The 22,850-nt window shown below is 38.6% G+C and overlaps 1 protein-coding gene across 2 annotated transcripts in view; it reads right to left on the bottom strand.

Moving 5' to 3' along the window:
- Positions 1-22,850, bottom strand: part of arhgdig (Rho GDP dissociation inhibitor (GDI) gamma) — a 30,871-nt gene extending 8,021 nt beyond the window's left edge. The window contains exons 1-3 of one of the 2 annotated variants that reach the window (XM_065279077.1): positions 22,697-22,850; positions 8,781-8,957; positions 2,783-2,866 (exon numbers count right to left, since the gene is read on the bottom strand). In XM_065279077.1, coding sequence (XP_065135149.1) covers positions 2,783-2,866; positions 8,781-8,952 — 256 coding nt within the window. In that variant the 5' untranslated portion in view covers positions 8,953-8,957; positions 22,697-22,850. Of the gene's footprint in view, positions 1-2,782; positions 2,867-8,780; positions 8,958-16,527; positions 16,783-22,696 lie in introns of those variants that run through there. The other variant, XM_065279068.2, reaches the window with a different exon arrangement.

The raw sequence follows: 22,850 nt of genomic DNA, 5'->3' as shown, positions 1-22,850 counted from the left end.
CACCTCACTTGCTAATATCTCTTCTTTTTTTCTATCCTTATCTTTACATTCTCTGTCTAAAAAAAATACTAACCCTTGGCTGTGTAGATGAGACTAGTTCTAGTGCACTTATGTATTGCTGTTCTTGTGTTGCTCTATTTGCTTCATTTGTAAGGACAAAGGGACTGCTAAATAACTAAATGTAAATGAATTACATTATAGATTATTCACGTTTAAAAGAAAGCACAGTTTGTTGCAATCATGGCAGAAATGATTTTAAAAAAATGATATACAAAAGCAGCATCACAGCATAGAGTAGTGGTAGTGGCCAAAAGTGATTTCCAACTATGAACAATTGACATACAAAAATGTGAATGCATGTTGCATTGGTTTGTAAACTGAAGTTCGGCTTTAAAAAAATTTAAGGATGCTTCATGCTTGGCAAAAAAATACACACAACACATGTGCAAAGCTTATGAAGACATAGCCTTGACTATGGGACCTTGACAATAAAATATTACCTCAAAAGAGGATCAACAAATATTAATAATAACACATAAAATTGTAGTCAACGTATGCTATATCGTAAATTGTAAAAAATCCTTGTTGCACTTTAAAGGGGTGGTTTCAAGGACAGGGATTGGCTTAGGCCAGGACTAGGCCTTAGTTTAATTAGGAAATATAAGTAGTTTTAACAAACATGCCTTATTAAAAACATTACTTGTGTGCATTTTGAGGCAAAACAAAGAGCACTGATGTATTTTAAGATGTCTGTGCAAGTTGTTTTCAGTTTGGACAGCTTTTACATTCATTTTAATCTAGGACTAGTCTAACGGCGCATTCACACGGGGCGTAAGCGTTGACGCTTCCCATTCACTTTTAATGGGTGACGTCAAGCATTGGCGAAGTGAATTGTGGATCCGTTGGCGCCGCGTCACTGCCGTTGCTCGAGGCAAGAAGTTGAACATTTCTCAACTTTTCAAGCGGCAACGCGAGCGTCAGCCAATCAGATTGCCTTATGCAAATAACCTAGGCAGAGCCAGCCAATTACGTTTATGAAAGATTGGAGCATGTGCTGCGGCCACTGTGATTGGTTGTTGGCCACGCTTCAGACAAGCCTTCCGTCAAGCGTTAACGCTTTCACCCCGTGTGAATGCACCGTAATTACTGTCTGGGAAACTGCCCCATACATTTTTAGGTTTAATCAACTTGAATTTACAATTAATTTCAACTTTCTTGACTCGTGAGGAGTTGCTAAATGATAAAATATAAAGTTAAATTAGCTTAAATTATTTAAAAGTTGAAATGAATTGTAAATGATTAAACTTAACCATGTCAGTGCAGCAAGGAATTTTTAAAGTGCACCTTTCTGTGCATTTTTTGTATCGAGTATTCGAATAAAACTTAAGACTCCATAAACTGTGGCTTGCCTTTATGCCAACGTATTTTGTGCAATAAAAACCTTTAAAATTAGTGTTTTGTCCATTTTGTATCGAACTGTTAATTGTTGGTGGTTTAATCTAACCTAAGGTGGGATTTAAAGCAAATGCTGTACATAATTTCCCCATTGGATATCACTGTTGGCCACTACTGTACTGTATATACAGGTATGTATACAGTGGCAGTCGAGCACACTTTCGTCATTTTAAAGAGCTGAATCAGGAGATCCTGTACAGTTCCTGTAAACTATGACAGATTACTGTAGTCTACTGTGTTTTATACAACCTAGCACTTATAGCCAGCGTGTGAGATGGTAAATTGTAACATGTAAATTTCATTTATAGTTAATGTTAGGGCCATGCTTGTGACCCCACCTAATTTGCATAATTACGTCAAGCAAATCTACAGCTAAACTGCAACGGGCATGATTTATTCTAAAAGAATTCCCCCCTTTGTATTTATAAATGGTTAGACCCTATAGGGATTAGCTGGTTTTAAAACCCAAATGACCAGCCAGGATGTTGTGAAACGAAAAAAAAAAAAAAAGAAAGTTTCATTCCTATTTTTACTCCAGAATTCGTTTAAAAAACATAAGCTGTGCTAAACAGGAAGTCCACACAGAAAACCCCAACAATGTGCTCGGTCTGAAGAGGGCAACGCCTTCCTGTGCCAACAAAAACCTCAGACTCACTTCTGGTTTTGCTCAAGAAGAGGAAATGTGCTATAGCAATGTCTTTTTAACACAGTTTTTTCACACTGTGAAGCATGCTACAGATTTTATGGCTGAAAAAGGGCTTCTTATTTAAAGCGCTGACTTAAACAGCCCAGAATCATCCTATTGCCTAGCAACCAGGTGACCTTTTTGCTGTATTCCCGTTGTTAAAGAGAGAAACACTTCGGCTGAAAGCAAAAGAGGGAGGTCAGAAATCTGCTCTGGCAGTCAAAAGACACCGCAGCCCCCTTTAGTCTATCGAGGGCAGGGATATTATTGCATGCAGCTTGTACGATTGATTTGTGTTGCAGATATCCATCATCAGTCCACACGCATGATATTGGTTGGCCACTGAAGGTATGACATCATTTCTCTGAAGGCAGGGGAGGTGAAGCATCACTATGCAGTGCAGGGATACTGAGCCTCTGTCAATAGTGTCAACTAAGCAATTGCCCTTCCAGCTTGACCGTTAGCCTTTGTTTGGACAATCGAGACCAAAGATTCAACCCACTTACCTCAAACCGCAAAATTATTAGACTATGAATACTAATTAGACAAAAATGTTAGAAGTAATGGTTGTATCCCCTTAGATTTTAATTAAATTGGATTATGTGTGCTTAAGGCAGGTGAATAGTTTGCAGTGAGACTCGCCTTGCAGGTCCATTGTGATGGGTCCAGGGGCCTGGTCACACATTAGGGTCAGTCGGGTCACCTGAACATTAGGAATGGTGGGATCTATAATGAAATGAATAAAAACAAACATAATGGGTTATTAAACCATACAATATCTACAGTACAATAAAAACTATTTATTAGTACAGTCATTGTACGTTGCTTTAAATTAAATGTACATGTAATGTAATGCTGCTTTGTGATTTCACAAAAAATGTGAAACTGTGGCAGGATGACAGTATTTATTGTAGTTAATATTCTCAGCATACCAGCTCTTGGCAGACAGACCATTTTATGCAATGACTTTTACAATTTCTGAGGAAAATGTGAGAGGTGCTGATATGTGCAGAACTTTTCCCCACCCATATGAGAAAAAAATCGTATACTTTCGTATCTAATACAGTAAACGGTAATAAATTCTGTAGATACAAAAAGTAATGTTTAGTGACCCTTATCACAGTACATATTAAAGTACACTACAGTTTTTACTACAGTTTATCAATCAACAGTAGTTAATACAACAGAATATTGTAGCATAGCCTACATTAAGTGTAGCAATAACTAACTGCAGTACACCAGTTTACCATAGTAAATAATAAAGTATACTCTATTATTTATTACCGGTATGTGTGCATGATGGTTATGAAATATTGCCAGGGCATTGCCATGTTGTTGCTAAGTTGTTTCAAGCATAGACTGAAAAAAAAAATGGACGACACGACGTCGGTTCCTTCCATTGTAATGAATTGAAGTCCAAATTACTGAGCATGTTACGCAAAAACGTCAGTTTGTAGCCAGGGCATGCGCAGAAGGAATCTTCCGTGGAGCCTGGAGGCGGGGCCGTGGTATCAAACTTCCGCCCAAACGCTTGCGCGCCCAATTTAACTACGCCCCTTGAAAGTGTCATTTGACTGGCTTGCTAAAATAGAGACAGAGCGCAGTTATGCAAATTTGAAAAACACGCCCACCGGGGGGGGGCAATCCAATCGTCTCCATTGACTTTGTATTGCGAGAGGTTGCCTCCTTGTCATTTCTGGCCTTATTAACAAAAACAGAATAATGCCTAAAAGCTGCTGACAATATGTACAGCTAACAAGCCAAAGAACCCAGAAATACATGTTTATAAGCTGTCGAGCCGTAAAACCCAGCCTTTAAGGAGAAAAAAGTGGATCGCTGACTACATTTCCCCCTAGTGGACGCAGTTCTACTAATACGAGTACTATGAAAAGTTGCCTGTTTCCACTTTTGTGTCTTTAAACGCTCGTTTTTTGAGGTCGACAGCTTATAAAAACTCATTTCTGTTTTTTTTAGGCTTGTTAGCTGTACACCTTGTCACACAGCAGCTTTTAGGTATTTTTCTGTTTTTAAGTTTAACCTGTAAATAAGTTTATATAAGCTGTCGACCCCCAAAACGAGCGTTTAAAGACATAAAAGTGGAAACAGGCAACTTTTCATAGTATTCATATTAGTAGAACTGCGTCCACTAGGGGAAACGTAGTCGGCGATCCACTTTTTTCTCCTTAAAGGCTGGGTTTTACAGCTCGACAGCTTATAAAAATGTATTTCTGAGTTGTTCTAACAAGCAGCTGTACATATTGTCACACAGCAGCTTTTAGGCATTATTCTGTTTTTTGTTATAAGCCAGAAAAGACAAGGAGGCAGCCTCTTGCAATACAAAGTCACTGGAGACGGTTGGATTGTTTTCCCCCTGGTGGGCGTGTTTTTCAGGTTATGACCCGCTGCGCTCTGTCTCTATAAGGTTAGTTTAATACAACTTATTTTGTTGTTGTGAAATAACACAGAAATTGAAAATGAATAGTTAGTTATATCGTCAATCTTCCCTCGAAGTTCTGAGAGTTCGCTCAGAAATGCATTCAATCACAAATGTCAATCATAAAGACACGCCCCATTTCTACAGCATCAAAGGCTGTTTCTCAATATGCATTCTCCAGCCTTCTTGCGTCCTTGTGTTCTCGCTCTACGTCATCATTAACCGTCGAAGTTCAATTTCAATTCTTAAGAACACAAGTACAGTTCTTGATTTCAAGGATGCATCGGGTGCAGACTTGCGCGCAAAAATCGCTTTACAACCCAGAAGGCATTGCGGCAAAACAATGGCGGGGGTCAGGTGACCAACAGGAAGATCGCACACATCTTAATTCTCGCAAGTGCGTTCTGTGTTCTCCCGACGTTCTGAGTTTGTTCTTTCAAGGTCGCCTGGCAAGACCGATCTCCACGAGAATGCAAGTCCATTCTTTGCGTTCTTGGAATTGAGAAACAATTACTAGCTAAAATGAAACTTATCACATAAATCAACAATTGAACATATTTCAGCGTGATAACAACTACCTTAAAGGACCAAACCCATCTTTCTGAAAATTTTATTTTTTTGACCAGAGTCCCATTTGTTTGAATGGAGAGGGCGGAGTTTATGACCTGTGCTGCAGCCAGCCACCAGGGGGCGATCAAGGAGCCAACAGCTTCGCTTTTGAAGATGTATGAAGCATACCCTGTTCCCGAGTGATATTAACCATGTTGTTATGTGGTTGCCCGGGTGTTCTGAGTGATACCAAAGTCTTTTTAAGAAATGCGTCACTGCGCCGCCATGTTTACAGTGCCTTCAGATCTTGTTACAGCAAGACCCCTCATATACTTAGCATTAGCAAAGTTCCTCTGCTAGAGGATGTCATTCTATAAAAGTTTTCCATTGGCTCTCTTTACTGGAAGGCGGGACTAGAGCGTCCATACTGAACGTTACCATCTCCCTCATTCATATCAATACTAGTGACGCATCTTGTTAACATTAAATATCTTTGGGGATACTTAGCGCATTGGTGTGTGGTTGCTATGGTGTTCTGAGGTTGCTTTCCAAGGTTGATCTGTGCCTGGCCATACACCAGAATATGTCCACCTTTGCATATCCTATCTATCCACCGGCATTTGTGGCCAAATTAATCATCCAAACCAATCCATCTCCATGTTTATCACATGTCTCATACCAGAGGGAAGACACTTTGACTGGACTAAATAGGAAGTAAATTGGGAGTGGAAATCTATGTGCACCTGCAACACACTAGCCAGTCAGAGTGTAAACAAGACACATTCATCATCTCAGAAACAGATGAATACCATCAATTCACGTTTGTTTGTTTGTTTGTTTGTTTGTTTTTTCTCTCCACCCATACAGTTCACACCCTTTGTTTGATCTATTTTTTATATATAGCATCTTTCATAACTTTAACGAGATAAAGAGGAATTTAAAGACGTAATAATTTGCCTTCGTAATGCACTGACATCTCTTTCCACTCATCTTTGGTATTTTACAGAGCTCCGGCCATAACAGACGGAGATGAGGTTAGTGTTTGAGGGTTTAGGTTGACATAGAGCTGATGGAGGTTAGTGACCTCATGCTGTCTCAGCACATCTCAATACAGCGATAGCTCTGCTGCCCCGCCCCACAACCACACTGCACGTCTAAACCATAAGCCGTCTATCTGCGGAGATTCACATGTGAATGTCCATTCATCACAGAATCCGACCTGCGAAGCATTTGGGGCAGGTAAGGAGCTTTAATTAGGCACTTACCAACTCTATTGTCCCACTAAATTATCGTTTCTGGAATGCCAACAGGGAGCCGGCGCTTTAAAACGGCACATAACAAATTGTTGGATGAGTCTCATTGATGCAGTGTTATTGATGCAGGGGGGTTGGTTTTAAATGGGGAAACTGCAGTTAATCATCCTCTGATGGCTACAAGTGCCACCACCCGCCACAGGCACGTTCACGTGAAAACTGTGCACAAGGGATTACACACACCAACCGTGATTGATCATCCTTACAAAATCCCCACTATTAAATCTGGGAAAATTTTACGACATAATGATGGACTTCAGGTTAAGCCTTCATCTTAATGTTTCCAGTTTACCGGATGCTCATGCAAACATAAAAATGATGTATGTTATTATATCAATTTACTCCAATGACCCTCAAGTCATCCCCAACTCATATATGTTTCTTTACTGTTCTCCATTCAATCCAAATCCGATAGCTTTGATGGAAAGCTTCATTTTTCTCTTCTTTTAATAACTTCTTATCTAAAAATTAGAGGATGTTGCATAATAGGGTGTGTATCATAAGCCACTTGTAAGAAGCAAATACAGTTCGCTGTGGTGTTGAATGCATGAATGCTGAGCGGTTCTGTAAGCAGATCTTTCCGTCATTACACCGAAACACAAACCGCCATAAAAAACCTCTCCTGTATGCATTCCAGCATATTGAAGGAAGGCTATTATTAACCAAGGCCATAACTAACAATACAAATGAATCATTTATGAATCTAAAGAGTCTCAAGCTAAATACCCTTGGCACAAATGTTGCATTTGAAGCAAAAAGAAAATACTGCAGTTGATTGATTCTCTGCAAAAAAAATTAAATAGCATCTAACTTCTAAGCACCTGTGAGTCAAGCTGAAATTAATCTTCTTTTAGCCACAGTGCATCAGCTTTTGCATATTAGAGTTCACACAAAAATGATTTTTTTTTACAGGAAAGTTTACATATCACAAAAACCATTTATCGTGGGGAAAAAACCTGAATATTTTTCTCAGAATTCTCTCACATTATTTCACTCAATAACTGAGTCAGAAATACAATAACTGATCTCATAATTAATGTATTGTGCAGTGGGATAGAATAATAAACGCATATTATAGCAGCTGGAATCAATTCACTGTAACAAAGCATCTCTCACTCTACCTTCTAGCTCTTTATCTGAAAATATTGTGTGGGGGCTTTAAACCAAGACTGGAAAGCCCTGCGATCTAAGTCAGTCTAGACAGCAGGGAGGGGAACGAAGACCCCCCGAGGGTCTTACTACATCTTTATGTCACCATGAAGTCAATTCAATCTTCACAAAACTGGATTTCTTTAACATTTCATTACAACAATGTATGTGTTCAATAATTGTGGATTAAATGCATGTTGACATAAAAACAAGTTATAAATACAGTCGACTATGGCTTGTATTTAGATGAAGAGTTGACATATGTGACCCTGGACCAACAAATCAGTCATAAGCAGTAGCGGCTCGTGACTGCTTATCCGAGGGACGCTTCCATTTTTGGATACAAAGGTGTACCTTTTTGAAAGGGTGACAACTTTTGTACCTTTATATCATATTATAGGTCAAAATATTTTTATGCCAAAAATCATTAGGAAATAAAGGTTATGTTCCATTTTGTACATTTTGCACATTAAATATACATATACAAATATTTATCATTAGTAATATATGAAGAGTTTTGTTGCAAAACGAAATAAATCGGTTTTTAAAATTTTTGTCAAAACATATTTGTTATTATGTTATCATGTTATTATTTTGTGGTGCTACTAAACTGTATTTTTTAAGTTATGCAAGTTTAAATCAAAACAAACCAACTGCAGTTGAATTGATATTAATTGGAATGTACAACCAAAAAACGAGATTTCTGAAAAATTTGAAAAACAGAGTTATCTCGTTTTGCAACTGAACTCTTCATATGTTGCTTAGGACTTCATTTGGACAACTTTAAAGGCAATTTTCTCAATATTTAGATTTTTTTGCACCCTCAGATTCCAGATTTTCAAATAGTTGTATATCTGCCAACTATTGTCATATCCGAACAAACCATACATCAATGAAAACCTTATTTATTTATAAAAAAATTAATATGTATAAAATTGACCTTTAAATTTTTTTTTAAATTTTTGTAGTCTTGTAGTCCAAGAAAACATAAGAAAAATATTAGAAAAATATTGGTTGTCAGGAAAAAGCTGAAAGTCAATTAGGCCTACTCTTTGCTTATATTTTTTGCCCTCACTACAATTCTTAAAGAAAGCATTGGCAGCTTAAATACAGCATAAAGCACATAAACAGATGTGCACGTAGGTGTGTTTAAAAAAATATTTCAAATATTTTCACTCATTGAAGGTTTACTAACCTGACACCACAGGTCCAGAGCCCAGGAGGGTCTGCTTGTACTTGTTCAAGCTTTCATCATCCTTGTCCAGTTCCTGAATCTCCTGCAGGCTCTTCTGAGCTGGGGGCTGGTAGTTCAGATCTGGCTCGTCATCGTCTCCCACCACTGGCACTTCTGTCTCTTTATCAGCCATGATGCCTGAGAAAAAGCAGGATTGAGGCGTTTTAGAAATGTTTAGACATGATCTACAGCCGACAGGCAGCAAGTGCGACGTGTTCCCAGTTTAACATATTTAGATTAGAGGGTTATGAACAAAGGCCTAACAAAAAACCTTCATTCAGGAACATGTTCTACTTTGCAGTATTCTAGATAAAAACTAGGAATGTTACATTACATTCATAAAAATAACATGACATTTCTCTCCTGGCTCAGTTGACCTGGATTAAAATTGATTTTTTAGAAAAAAGTCAAAAATCTGACTTCTACAGGTTGGGGTATAAAACGGTCATTGAACAACGGTAAATAAATCTCAACATATCCTCCAACTCATACGATTGCTTTGGTTGTTTGTCCATTTTAATACGACCAATGGACGTTTGTACAAAATGATGACGTGGCAACGTATGCGCGTACATCTTGGCAACGGAAGTATGGCAAGAATCAGCAGTGAAGCAACACAGACAGAGAAAGTTATTTAAAAAAAATTACTTTATTAACTTTTTCAACACAGCTACTAAATCCGTGTCCTATAGTGAAGTGGATAAAAGACGTAAGCCGATGACCAAATATAAAATGGCCAGATACATATATACGTATATTAGTATATTATATTAGTGCAACCAAACGCAACAACAACCAGACGTTTTGATGCTGGGAAACCGTTTTGATAAAATTTCTGAGTTGCTAACACGTTAGAACCAATGGAGAACGACACCACTTCTGTTGCCAAGATGCCGCGCAGGCTATTTGATCCTGTGCGTTGTAAAAGGGTCTCTATTGATGCATTGACTAAGCGCCTCTACCGGCAGCATGTGAAACTTAATATATTAGGGAATAAAATGATATTTTGTGGTATAATTTTGCTATGATGACATGTACAGGGATAACATTTTCAATTTAAACCGCCAGGATTAATTGTATTTTATTACACATTACACTGTTCAGGCATTTAGGGCAAATAACATACCCATTTATTTATTATATGAGATAAACACAGCATACAAAACAGTCACAAATTTTTAAAAATGAACTTAAAATATTCCAAGTGTACTGAGGTCAAACGATCTATTTATTTGAAGAAGAGATGCAAAAGTGATGACAATCCGCTGTAAACATCAGATCTGGACATACACTGATTCAAAAACTGCTGCCAGAAGAAGCGATGATACGTCATTTATGATTGTGAAAAGGCATTGGCTTTCGTATGTCTTGTGACTGATTGCATCATTACGTTAGCTAAGAATGTGAAGCGCTATTGGCTTTTGTGACCGACTACGTCATGCTGGTTCATGTTTGAATGAGATCTGACTGTGCGTTTTGATCACAGAGTTGCGTGTTGTGTTTTATATGGTTGAGAAGTGGTTAGGTTTAGGGTAAGGCTGAGGGTGGGGTTAGATGCTCCAAAATATCTTTAAAACCATAAATGTTATGAAATTGTTTCTACATTTGCAAATTCATAAAATTAAAAATGTCTAATGTGATGTATAATGCAAAAACATTAAAACGTAACAACAGGTTGTTTAAGCTACTCCCACCAGAGGACAATAATCCCTTAAAGGGGACAGAGAATGAAAAACCATTTTTACCTTGTCTTTGTTGAATAATAGTTGTCTAACCGCATTTCACAAACATACAAAAAGTGCTAAACATGCTAAACATCTCAGTCTCATAGAAATTCCTCTTTTTGAAATGTCAGCCAGAAAACAGCCCAATCTGAAAAACTGATGCTTATGACATCACAGGCATCTCACTGCCCCTCCACTTTAAAATAATTGGCTACATTTTTTGAGTGGCAGCAAAGTCAGCCAATCAGTAATGAGATTGCAAGTTAAGCCAGTAGGGGGAGCCAAATAGGTGCAAAACCACTTGTTTAAAATCCCCCACCCTAATAGAGCTATCTGAGAGAGGTTTTTAGGAAGCTTCTGAGGCATTACAGACCCAAACAAAACAATTTTTGTCTACATGTCACATCACAGAACAAAGATAAATATCCCGTTCAATCATTCTATGTCACCTTTAATACGTCACTTTACGTCGTAATAAGGTGCTTGCACAAACGACGTATAAGGTCGTTATTTTTTGGAGGACAGTCATTCATTTCCATATATGAAACAAACAAATTCAGTTTCACTATCCTAGACACTAGACATTTATCTCTTTTAATATTCAGAGTCATTTGTTGCAGTGCTCACATAGTGGGGCAACACATCCATCTCCTGCACCGATGATAAAGCACATTAATTTCTGTTTAGCTTACTGTAGAGACAGTCTGACAATATTAATACTAAAAAGAACAGCTGGAAGTTCATATAACCGTCCGCGTCGAATAATAATAATAGAGGTCCTGTTTTAGTAGATTTATTAAGAAGCTCATTGGCTTTTATTAATTCAGCCACTTGTACAACTTTGAAAAACGTGTTTTCATTGTCAGCATTTCAGTGTAACAGCTCATAATCACAGGGGACTATTACAATGTGCCACGCAGACGGCTGAGGCATTGCTCCCCGGAGATACGGAGGAACATAAAGACCCAGAAAAGCGCTCTCCATGCAGGAGGCCAGGAGCAGAAACAACGATTTGTCATATGAATTAAGAGCTGAATCATTACATCCGTATAACTGCCCTTGTGAAAACAGTACACAGAAAGAAACCGCTGCTAAAAGATGACATCACCCTGGGTGAGGACAAACGGACCTCGTGAGGTTGGATGTTCCTGAACAGCGGAGGATGATGAAGAGAGAGACAGAAACCTCACCCCCCCCCCTTTATGGAAAATTTACAGTATGTCAAGGATGACTAAATAGGCTTTTGCTCCATAGAAACATGTTTAAGTTGTCGCCAATGATTATCAAGAGTGATGATAACCATTCTTTGCATTATGAAGGGTGGACAAAACCCCCAGCGCTATAATATGAAGGGAGATGCAATAGTGGAAGGACAAAGCTATTAAATGTGATCTGATGGAATCAATAGAGTGTTTTCAGGGTCACTCTCTAATACGCCATTAGTTTTATACGAGCAAATTTTACCTCATAAAAATACATCACCATCTCCTTTTGCATTTAGACAGCACTAGCTCAAGGACTGTACAACGCTGCTGTATAACAAAATGGGTGGCCAATTTCCTCCAACAAAAAGCCAATAAAAATTTTGTATCTCTGTATAAATTAAACCTGGGGGAAAACCCCAATGCATCAGGGAAGACACTTGAAAAAATTATATGCTTTATGGTTATATGCTTTACGGGCTGCAAGATTTATGCAATCTACAAATACAAAATGCTATTGATACATCCGACAAACTACGCTAACTGAAGACAAAGTGAGCCAATTCATCTATTTATTAGAGATACTAAACAATCCGAATGTGTATGGATGAATGTGGTAATGAAGCGTGAGGGGGAATATTTGGCTTCATAAACGTCCAATAAGCAATTGCAGACTCGAAACTGATTCCGGCTCTATGACATTTTACTCAAGAGAGGCCCACTGGTGTCCTTTGGACCAATAATTGGGCCATTTAGTTAATTATCCATGTGCAATTATACAGCTGAAATATTTATCAAAATTGCTCACCAATTAAATACCTTGCATGCAGAACACGCAAATCAAATACCTAAGTTGAGATTCACTACAGCCACAAGAAATAAATGACGAGACTAATTGGGCAATTTAGAGCATCTCAAAGAGTCAACCGCAGCCTTTTAACTGAGCTCCTTACAGGACTTAAGATTCAACACTGTACATACAAGTAATTAAACTGTAAAGTGATGAACTGTTTGTAATGTGGTTAATGCTAGTTACAAATACATTTTCATGGCATTTTAACACGTGATCAGCTCCAGCCTTCCCACGACCATGCAGAGGATAAGCGGATTCAAACAATGATGTTTTCTGAATAATGATGACATCTCAAAACTGCAACGTGATCAGTGTTTCAACACAAATGAATAAGACTTTTAACAAAATGGATGAATTAAAATGTACTCCCAAAGATTAAAAACAACCACGTTTTACATTTATGCATTTGGCAGGCGCTTTTGCAAAAGGGACTTACAATGCATTCAAACTATACACTTTATCAGTAGTATGCGTGTTCACTGGGAATCAAACTCATGATTGTTTTGCTAATGCAAAGCTGTACCACCAGCTATCACTTACCGAAATAGGTTACCCGAAAATTACATTATTTCCTCATCCTTCTGTTGTTTTTAACGCAATACTTTTAAAATGACATTATTGTCTCATCAGTCTGTGGTTCCTAACCCATTACTGTTACCTTATACTGTTACCGAAGTTATAGACACCATTCGAAAAAATATGTCCCCCAGCTGTCACTGGGGCAGCACCCTTTAAATGGACACTACTTTTTTTGAAAATATGCTTATTTATACCGTTTTACCATTCAGCTGATCTTCGGGTCTGGCGCTAGCACTTTTAGCATAGCTTAGCACAATCTATTGAATCTGATTAGACCATTAGCATCGCGCTCAAAAATAACCAAAGAGTTTCGTTATTTTAACATGGCTGCAGGAGGCGCAATGCTATTACGCATCAGCCGAAAATAGTACCCTTAGTATCTTATAGAGGGGCCTATTTTCAGGCACTGTGTAATATCATTGCGCCTCCTGCAGTCATGTTACGGCAGCAAATTCCTTGATTATTACGCCAGAATGAGAGTATAGTTCCTAACCATATCTGCCTAGCAACTTTTAATTTTCCGTCGATCTTAGTACACAACGTAACTACAGAAGAGTCAAGTTTTAAATAGGAGAAACTCTTTGGTTATGTTTTAGCACGATGCTAATGGTCTAATCAGATTCAATGGATTATGCTAAGCTATGCTAAAAGTGCTAGCGCCAGACCCAAAGATCGGCTGAATGGATTTCAAAATGGTAAAAATCAAATGTGTAACTCTTGGGGAGCTGAAAAATGAGTATATTTTCAAAAAATGGAGTGTCTCTTTAAAAAGGCCCTAATATTTACAATTAGGTAGAGATATGTATACATTTGGTACCAGTATTTACCTTTGAGATACTAACATGTATCTTTGAGGTACTAATAAGCTCCCTTTGGTATCAATATGTACCTCTGACAAAAATGAACCCTTTATAGGTGCAACACTGTACCTTTCAAATGGTACAGCCCCAGTGTAAGTATTTTGACGCTTTTAAGGACACTTTTACAACAAATTGCTAGCTTGATAGCCACTGGCAACAAGTAAATCATAATTTGACTCATATGTTTGGGGTGAACTATACCTTTAAAGATCACTAGAGATGGCAGACATAGCCCTGCACTTTCAGCAGCCATTAATGAGAGGTCATCTTTATTAGCAAGAAGAGCGATGACAGTAATTACCCCACATTAACACTTTTAAATAACAAAGCGAATACATTAAAGGACCAGGAAAGCTTTTGCAATTGACTTTCCTCGCCTTCAGAGAAATCGCTTCTGACTGTGAAATATGTAAAACACATCATCTCACATTTCAAAGGCAGCGTGCTTTGTGCGGCTTTGATCAGCAGAAGCGGTTTAATGCCTGGCTACATTGTGATGAATAGCATGCTGGTTTAAGTCCGATGGAGTGCTGCAGGTTTCAGTGCGCAGCTAATGAGGCGGAGGGTGAATGAGCAAATACTGACGATCTGCAGTCTCTCATATACAACTGAAGACCCAAACATTCTCTGGACCTCAGCAAAGGAATTCACATCAGGCGTTGGCTCAAAAATGGACGAACCCCTTTTGGGTTGTAATTAAACCTATGCTGGTTTGTTTCAACTCAAAATGTTGTGTTTGTCCTGTCTTGACCCTATCTGGAGCACATTCATATATAAAGCCACACATCCTCTAGTCTTTCAGCGCCTTTGATATGCACTTCCTCTTCTAATCAAACTAAAAGGCTCAGTTGAAAGATTCATATCAGGTAACTCTGATCCTGTAAGTCAAGCACAAAAACCACAGCAGCCCGGAAATCTGCATCATTCTACATTTGCACAGAATATTGCGATCCACCTAACAATAAATTATGTCTGTAACTTACTTAACAATACCACTAAATGAATATATGTACCTTAAATCCAATGTAAAACCCACAAATCATAGTGTGAAAGTAATGAAGCAAGGCTGTGCATTCTCAGGCTGCTTAATCACACAACAAAATCAAAATGAGAAGATCTTGAACACCTGATTGTAAAGAAACGCAATAATGTCTCATACTACACAATATTTCACAACAGGGTGCGTAAACACATCAGCCTTTTGAAGTCTCTGTCTCTCCTACATGCAATCTAATTGATTTACTCTTTTAAACATGTGTCAGGTCTCTGACGGCCAACCATCCATCACAGCCCCGCAGCAGCTGGTGCTCAGCGAATCATGAAGCAGTTCTGACGGACCATGGGGGTCCTAGCGTGTCAGCACCTGCAGTCTGGCAGAGAGAGAGAGGGAGCTGGGAAACCCGGGCACCGGTCAGTCCTGTGGAGCCCGCTTCTGTCCATCACCAATATCCTCTGCAGTATTAATGCAATCTGACATCTTTATTTATGTATGTATGTATTAACTGTTGCTATGTTTCTTAATTCTTGCTATGTATCCCATGGTCATGATAATGCCATTTCAAAAGTCACAACTTGTGCTTTGTGTTCACAAAAACTGCCCAGAAAGCACCAGTATGAATAAAGCTGTGCCAACAGGCTGCGCTCACTTTAACTGTGTTTATAGCCACACTGTGAAGTATGCAATGACCAGTGTGTAAACTTCTCTCACCACTTCAAGCACACTGGTTTCCTACACTGTTCGCCCTGCACATTTGTACTTTACAAATTACAAACTGTAGGGTGTTGGTATGTTCTTACTTAAGATGGCATAATACCCTACAAGGTCCACTTCATGTGTGACTGAACCATAAGAGCCACATACATGTATCAAAGATAACAGTGTTGGCCGAACCCACCCAACACACACACACATTTCTGTACACTTTACACATGCATGTCATGCAAGTGGTCACTGTTAACACATCATTACTTCATGCATACACTCTTTACATGACGCTGTATCAAAGTGAAACTAAGATGATTACAGAAAGATAAAGAGAAAAAGTGGCAGTAGGGAGGAAAGACTGAAGAAGTGCTGAACACTGGATTGGTGTCAGTAAGCAGAAGATCTGCAGAGCGAAGTCCTGAATCAACAAGATCTGTGACATGTAATTACAAACAACATGATGATCACACACACAGGCAACGTTGTGATAGCAACAACGGCTTGATCAATACATATTGATCAGTCCACCTTTGCTTTTTTTAACAGCATGTTATGCCAACTATAAAAAGGTGTGGGTTCACAAAGGAAGTCATCGTGCCACATGATCATCTATAGCATGTGACTTTTTACTAGCTTTTAGGAATTCGTTTGGAGTTTATATAGCATTAATATCCATGTATTAAAGTTGTTAATGAAACATTTTAAGATAAAGCAACAATCAATGCACAATATTCTACTTTTTAGCAATTCAATTTTAGCACAGACGAAATGAACGCATCTCTCACCTCTGTAGCAAACAGTCAACCAGAGCAGTTCAAGAAACTGTCCTCCAAATTCACAAACATCCATGCCCAACATTGTGTGTATAAGCTCTTTACACGTTTCCCAATAAATCCGATTAATAACACAATCAAATAAGCTGTCCTCCTGTGGAACCGAAAAGTGTCTCTGATACAAGTGTCACATAAAAAAATAAAACATTCAGAGAAGCATCCTTCCTACTGCCACAAAAACCGAGACACGGAGTCACTGGGTGTGGGTTATCTGGAGAGGGAGAGAGCCAGCGTGACCAAGCGAGGGAGTGTGTGAGAGAGAGAAAGAGAGAGAGCGCAAGTGAGAGGGCGAGATAGAAGACAGACAGAAAGAGAGAGAAAGTGAACAATTCGACAAAGATCTGTATGAAATGCACGCCAGACGACCAGCTACTGCTGAAGTGTTGGGAATGTGAGCAGTAATGTGGGAATGGTATTCCAGGCTGCAGACACTATTGATTCCCTGGCATGAGAAGCAAAATCTCCGCCTCAGTTCAGCACGCCTCCCAACACCATCACTCATTAGAGAGGAGACTGCGATGATCTCATCCTCTTCCTCTCAAACACACACACACCATCTCCCCTCCTTTCTCTTTATTCCCTATTCTATTTCTCCTATCCTCGCATTTTTGTCCTCCAGAGACACTTATTATTCCTCCCATCCCCCATTTTATATCAACTATCATATTGTTTTCCCTTTCATCTCTCTCTCACGCTCTCTCTCTCTCTCTCTCGCAGGGGCAGCATGCTGTTTGGACTGTTTTTCCCTCTGGTTGAAGATGCCTGTCTATCAGTGAGACTCTCCATCTGCAGTTCTCTAGCACGTCCTTCTGTCATCTCTCTCAGGGGTCATCAACCTGTCACAGGAACCTGTTCGAGGTTACCATGGGCGTGGCCCTGCATGAAATGCGGCCTTGATGCTCTGCCGTTGGTAGCCCCTATGCTTAGGGGTGCTGCTGAAAGGTTTGTAGTGACATCAGATTACATGCATTGACCCGATAGGGCTTGTCACAGAAAACTTGTCGCAAAGCTGCAGTGTTTCTGCTCGCTGTGGCACTCTATCTTGATACAGCATATTCAGTATCATTATTTACCTTTGCAATGTCAAAGACTACAAAAGCACATTTTTGCATTGTGGCATGTACACAATATTAAAGGGGAATTTAACTGCATGCATACATATACACAGAGCATCATATAGTTGAGAAAGTTGATTCTCATTGGTAGGCAACGCAAAACATTGCAATAGCAAAAATGCAATGCAATAGCAAAAATGCAATGCAATAGCAAAAATGCAATGCAATAGCAAAAATGCATTTAAACACCCAAACAAATGAAAAATAATAATAATAATAATTTCAGCGCTGGCTTCTATACCACAAACTGTTTTAGCTCAAGCTAAACCAACCAACCATATGTAGTTGCAGTGAGAGCGACAGGTCAAAAATGTTAGCGATTCAGTAAGAATGAGTCTTTTTACAGCCCTCTACAGGTTTTATATAATTCATCATACTTTATTATGCCACAAATAGTACATGAGAAAGATGAATGTAGTTGCCCAGAGGAAGGTTTTATTACTCAGAGGTTTCTATTTTACAGTACAGGAAGCTTAATGGAGTTCTCAGTTACAGAGACCCTAAATGAAGTTTTACAAAGATTCAGGTGAAGCATGGTCATTTAGTACTGTCAATCATAACTACATTTTTTAAGTGAAGCTAAAGCTGCGTGCACACCGCCAGCGACAGGTAATGGCAGATCTCATTCATTTCAATGGAAGCTTGGCGATTTCCAGTGACTCGAGTGACAGCAATTGTTGGTGTCAGGAAGTGGGCGTGCCCAGCTGCACGACAAAGTTGAGAACAGTTCAACGTTATGCAAATGACGAGCGACTTTCGGGACAACAACCAATGAGAGTGAAGCATTAGAGTTGCTGTCTTTCGCCATTTAAGGGGCGGTCACACTACACTTTTCATTCCATTGACTCCATTTATATGCATGTATACAACCTAATCTGAAGGCAAGTCGTGGTATAGACGGTTTCATCGGACGCATGTGCGGTGATGCGATTACGCGTCTGGTTCGAACTTTACTTCCGGTTTCAGTTTTTTAATGGTCTGACTATTGCTAATCTGAAATCTTGAACAAATGCCTTGTTGAAAATAACAAATGTTTTGGTTTCCTAGGTAATCTGTGTGTTGTTTATTTTCCTTGTTATATAAATAAACTACTTTAAAGTGCAACTAAACCCCTGGTCAGAGCCTGACTCCACCCACTACAATATTTGAAAAATGCAAGAAAAGTGGGCAGACCCCAACAGAGATAGAGGGGACGAACTAAGCTCGTACCAAGTGTGTGGTGAGATCGTAACAAGGGCGTGGTGAGCTTGAACCTGCTTACGTCACAAGTTATTTTTTGGACGCAAAACATCAAATAGGAAAATTCAACTGCAGTAGCCACCGTTTAACCTGAAGAGGGCAGCACTCAGACGTTTTTACACCATATATTGTATTGAAACACTTTATATCCAAATGTCAAATAACTTACCAAAATCAATGAACAGCACTAATTAAGCATCATTCTTACAGATCATTAACTAAAAAAAGTTGGTTTAGGGTTTAGTAACTCTTTAAAATGACTTTGTTGTTATTTATTCTTAGCGGATTTTACCGGAAGTTGAGCACAAAAGCCGCATGTTTATGCTGTTACTGCTGAAACAGTCTATAGTCTCAAAATATTTGATTAAATTATTAGTGTTCATGGACGCGATTTTCAGCTTTTTTTCGTGCCATTGAGCACAAATGTCTTTTTCGCGTCACTCTTTCTATAAATAGTTTTCATGTCCGTAGCACGACTTTCTTTTTCGTGTCATTTTATGTATTGTTTATGTATCCCAACCCCAAGTGAAAATAGTTTTAAAATCGGAAGAAAAAACAATGTAAAAACCAAAACATAAAATTACATCCTAACCCATACCCCAAATCTAACCCCAAGTGACAATGTTATCTCTGCTTGTTGCCCGCCTCTTTCAATAAGGTCATTAGGAGGCGTTTCTAAATCTAGTTTCATAAACAAGTAAGTACCGTCCACTCCAGTAACTAACGAGAGACGGATGACGTGAACTCCACTGCTTCTCTCTCGTTGGTAGTTGCTCCCGAATTATTTGCATAAAGTTAAAATTTTCTTAACTTTCTTGCGTTGCTGAACACGTCCCATCCAGTCGCCCACTGATGCTGAAAGTCACCATGCTTCCATTAAAATGAATAAGATCATGTCGCCCTGCTACTGCTAATCGCTGGCGGTCTAAACATGGCGTCAGACCATAACACAAGCTTGTGCTACATTATTTTGCAATTAGCTGCTACCAAAGTTCATGTCTGGTGAACTCTGAACTGCGAATTCGTATCATGTGGAGATATGTGACCAGTAGAAAACTGGTACGTCACAGCATTACCTTTTTTCTCACTTGAAAAGCAAGTAAGTGACAGCGGCATTATTGAGAGAACGGTTACTCATTTGTTTCTAGTTGTAACTAGGACAACCAGAATTAAAACGCCTCCCAACGACCTCATTGAAAGAAAGACACTGGCGGTGTGCACGCCACTTAAATAAAAATTGGCTTTGTCTATGATCTCTCTGATAAAATTCCTACGTGAAATAAAAACTGCCCAAAACAAGACGACAATTAAGAAAAATTTAAAACGTGAATATATTAGCCTGATATTTGAATCGTGGAAGAATTTCCCTGAAAAATCTTCAAGTTCTTTTTTATTTCTTTGGCAAATGTAAGCACCGTAGAGGAGACTTTTAGGATGTAAGAGATATTTTAGAGGATTTAATAGTTGATTTAATCAAAACCTGAAAAGCTTACCACTTCTCCATTTGTTCCCTATTTAAACCCGCTGCTATCTATGAGAAACAACATCTTATCTGTTTTTTCTTTCCAATGCAATCTGGGCAGCTTTGGGAAGTGACAGACATCTGTTCAAATTAAGCAGTTCTAAATAGGAGCTTGACAGATTACATAACATTTAACTACACAAGCCTGAGACCACAATCTGGTGGGGTCTGACTCTAAGCAGCCTGAGATTTCCAACCATTGGTGTCTTCTATCAATACATCAAAAATCTAGACAGGGTTGGATCACAGAAGCTGGACAAAATTTGCCAGCAACTTGCTTTGACAGAAAAGAACACAGATGTATTTACTGCCTCTGTTCTGCATGACTGGAAACGATTGCACAAACAGGAAGTTGACGTTTCTCATTTTAACCACAGAGCTTGATACAGAGACCTGGCATACCCTTACATACAATATGGAGGTAGTTTATACGTTTATAAAGTTTATAATTCTCTCGCAGAATTTGCAATATGTTAATCATTTCGAAAAGCTTTTTTTTGCTTGGTACCACTAAAATGTCAACTTAATTTTGCTAAATTTGCATATAATTCACCAGACAGAATAAAACAATCATGCACTGAGTAGCTCAAACTATCACAGAAATTGGCAAGCAGTGATGTGTGTTGAAGGACACATTACAATTAGAAGACTTAATACGTTAATCTGTGTAAACTAGTGTATTTTTTCTTGTGAAAAAAGGTTGTGCTTGCAATATGGTCACAAATTGGTTATCAAAAGTGAAAAAATGTGTTCTTCAAGGTTCCTCTTGAATTAACACTAAGACAAAACAAGCGTCATCCGGCACTTCGGTTCCTCTACCAGAAGCTCTGCACAAGCCCTGGCCTGAAAAACGAGTGCCTTATTAAGGAAGTGAGAGGGTTGTCTTAATCAATACACAGAGCTCTTCTGTATCAAGGTCTGTCAGTTAAAACACACTGCTTCCTCTTTACAGATCTGTCAAGACATTTATTTTTTGTGCTACTTCCCTGTGTGTATTACTGGGGGTGTTTTTAGCATTGAAAGTAATGAGGCCAGTCAACTGTTCAGATAGAACTAAATGGAATAGCAAAGTACCATAAAAACACCTAGACAGTTTTCATCTCTTTGAAAATCATTTCAGCTGCATGCTTTTATGGGCTGTTTATCAGCGCAGTGATGCCCATGACATACAGTATGCCATCTACGGCGCTCATCAATATGAGGCTAAAATGTATCGTGAAAAGTTTCCAATGATTTTACAGCCCTCTAAACCATGTCGATGCAAAATGAGCTTTCGTAAAAGAAAACGTATCATTTCCGAATACTCCTGAGGCTGCAATAAAACAGCAATAGATCCACTAGTGCTGAGTAAAGCATTCTAGTTCGGCTATAAAGATGCTCAACAACATAATCATACAGTATACAGCACAGACCATGTATTCGAGTATGTGCAAAAAGCAGCTTCCCTAATGCAAAACCATTGTGAAACAGTTAAGGTTGCACAATGTTAGATATAAGATCAAGACAAAAACAGGAAAAGATATGTCATTTAACAATATATCTTTGAATCTACTCTGTCATAAAATTATTTATGATCTCACAGCTATTTAAAGACACAATGGCAGATCAACACTTGAATGCAATGCTATTTAATAAATAATTGCAAATGCTTTCACTTTTGAAAACACTAAGACAAATGTACTTGTAAATGTATTTAAAGTAATCACATACAGTGGTGAGTGACAGTGCGTGTGCATACAGGAGCCAGTCAGAACAGGATCTCTCGACTCTTCGTTAAGAGAGGATGTGGTTGCGTACGACTTTACCAAAAAAGTACATTGAAAGTAAGAGGAAGATGCTAGTAAGTGTTGTCTTTGGCGTCAGTGAATTTATTGAAGCACAAGACCAAAATACCTCATAACCAGATATTAACATAACAATAGGATAAATTTAAATATATAGGTCATATAAAGCAAAAGCACATAGAGCTATGTTTAACTTAAAATAAATCTAAGTTTATTAAAACCCTCCAGTTCAATAGATAGCCAACAACAGTCTGCAGTGCAGTTAAAAATGTAATTATTATTTTAATAAAACCTTGTAAAAAAAGCTAAAATAAAATAAAAACGTTGCCTGCGTTGTAATGAATTAAAAGCGTGCAAAACTGAAGACTCTGTAATACTGCCTCAAACGAAATTGTTTATAGCTTTGCAAACAGAGTATAAACTAATAAAGTTTTTACTTTGATAAAGTGAAAGAGTCTTACCGTGTCGTCTATCAAAGCAGTGAATGCGGATGTCCGACCCCGATGAAGAGCGTTCAGATCATGAATGTACCAGGAAACACTGTTTACCAATCACAACTCAACCCAGCTGTAGCCTACCATATCTATTTTACCGCGCGCAACAGCACTTACACAT

This window comes from Paramisgurnus dabryanus, chromosome 3 (genome assembly GCF_030506205.2).
Source record: "Paramisgurnus dabryanus chromosome 3, PD_genome_1.1, whole genome shotgun sequence".
In the NCBI taxonomy this organism is placed as follows: Eukaryota; Metazoa; Chordata; class Actinopteri; order Cypriniformes; family Cobitidae; genus Paramisgurnus; species Paramisgurnus dabryanus.
This window is presented reverse-complemented; position numbering and strand designations above follow the sequence as displayed.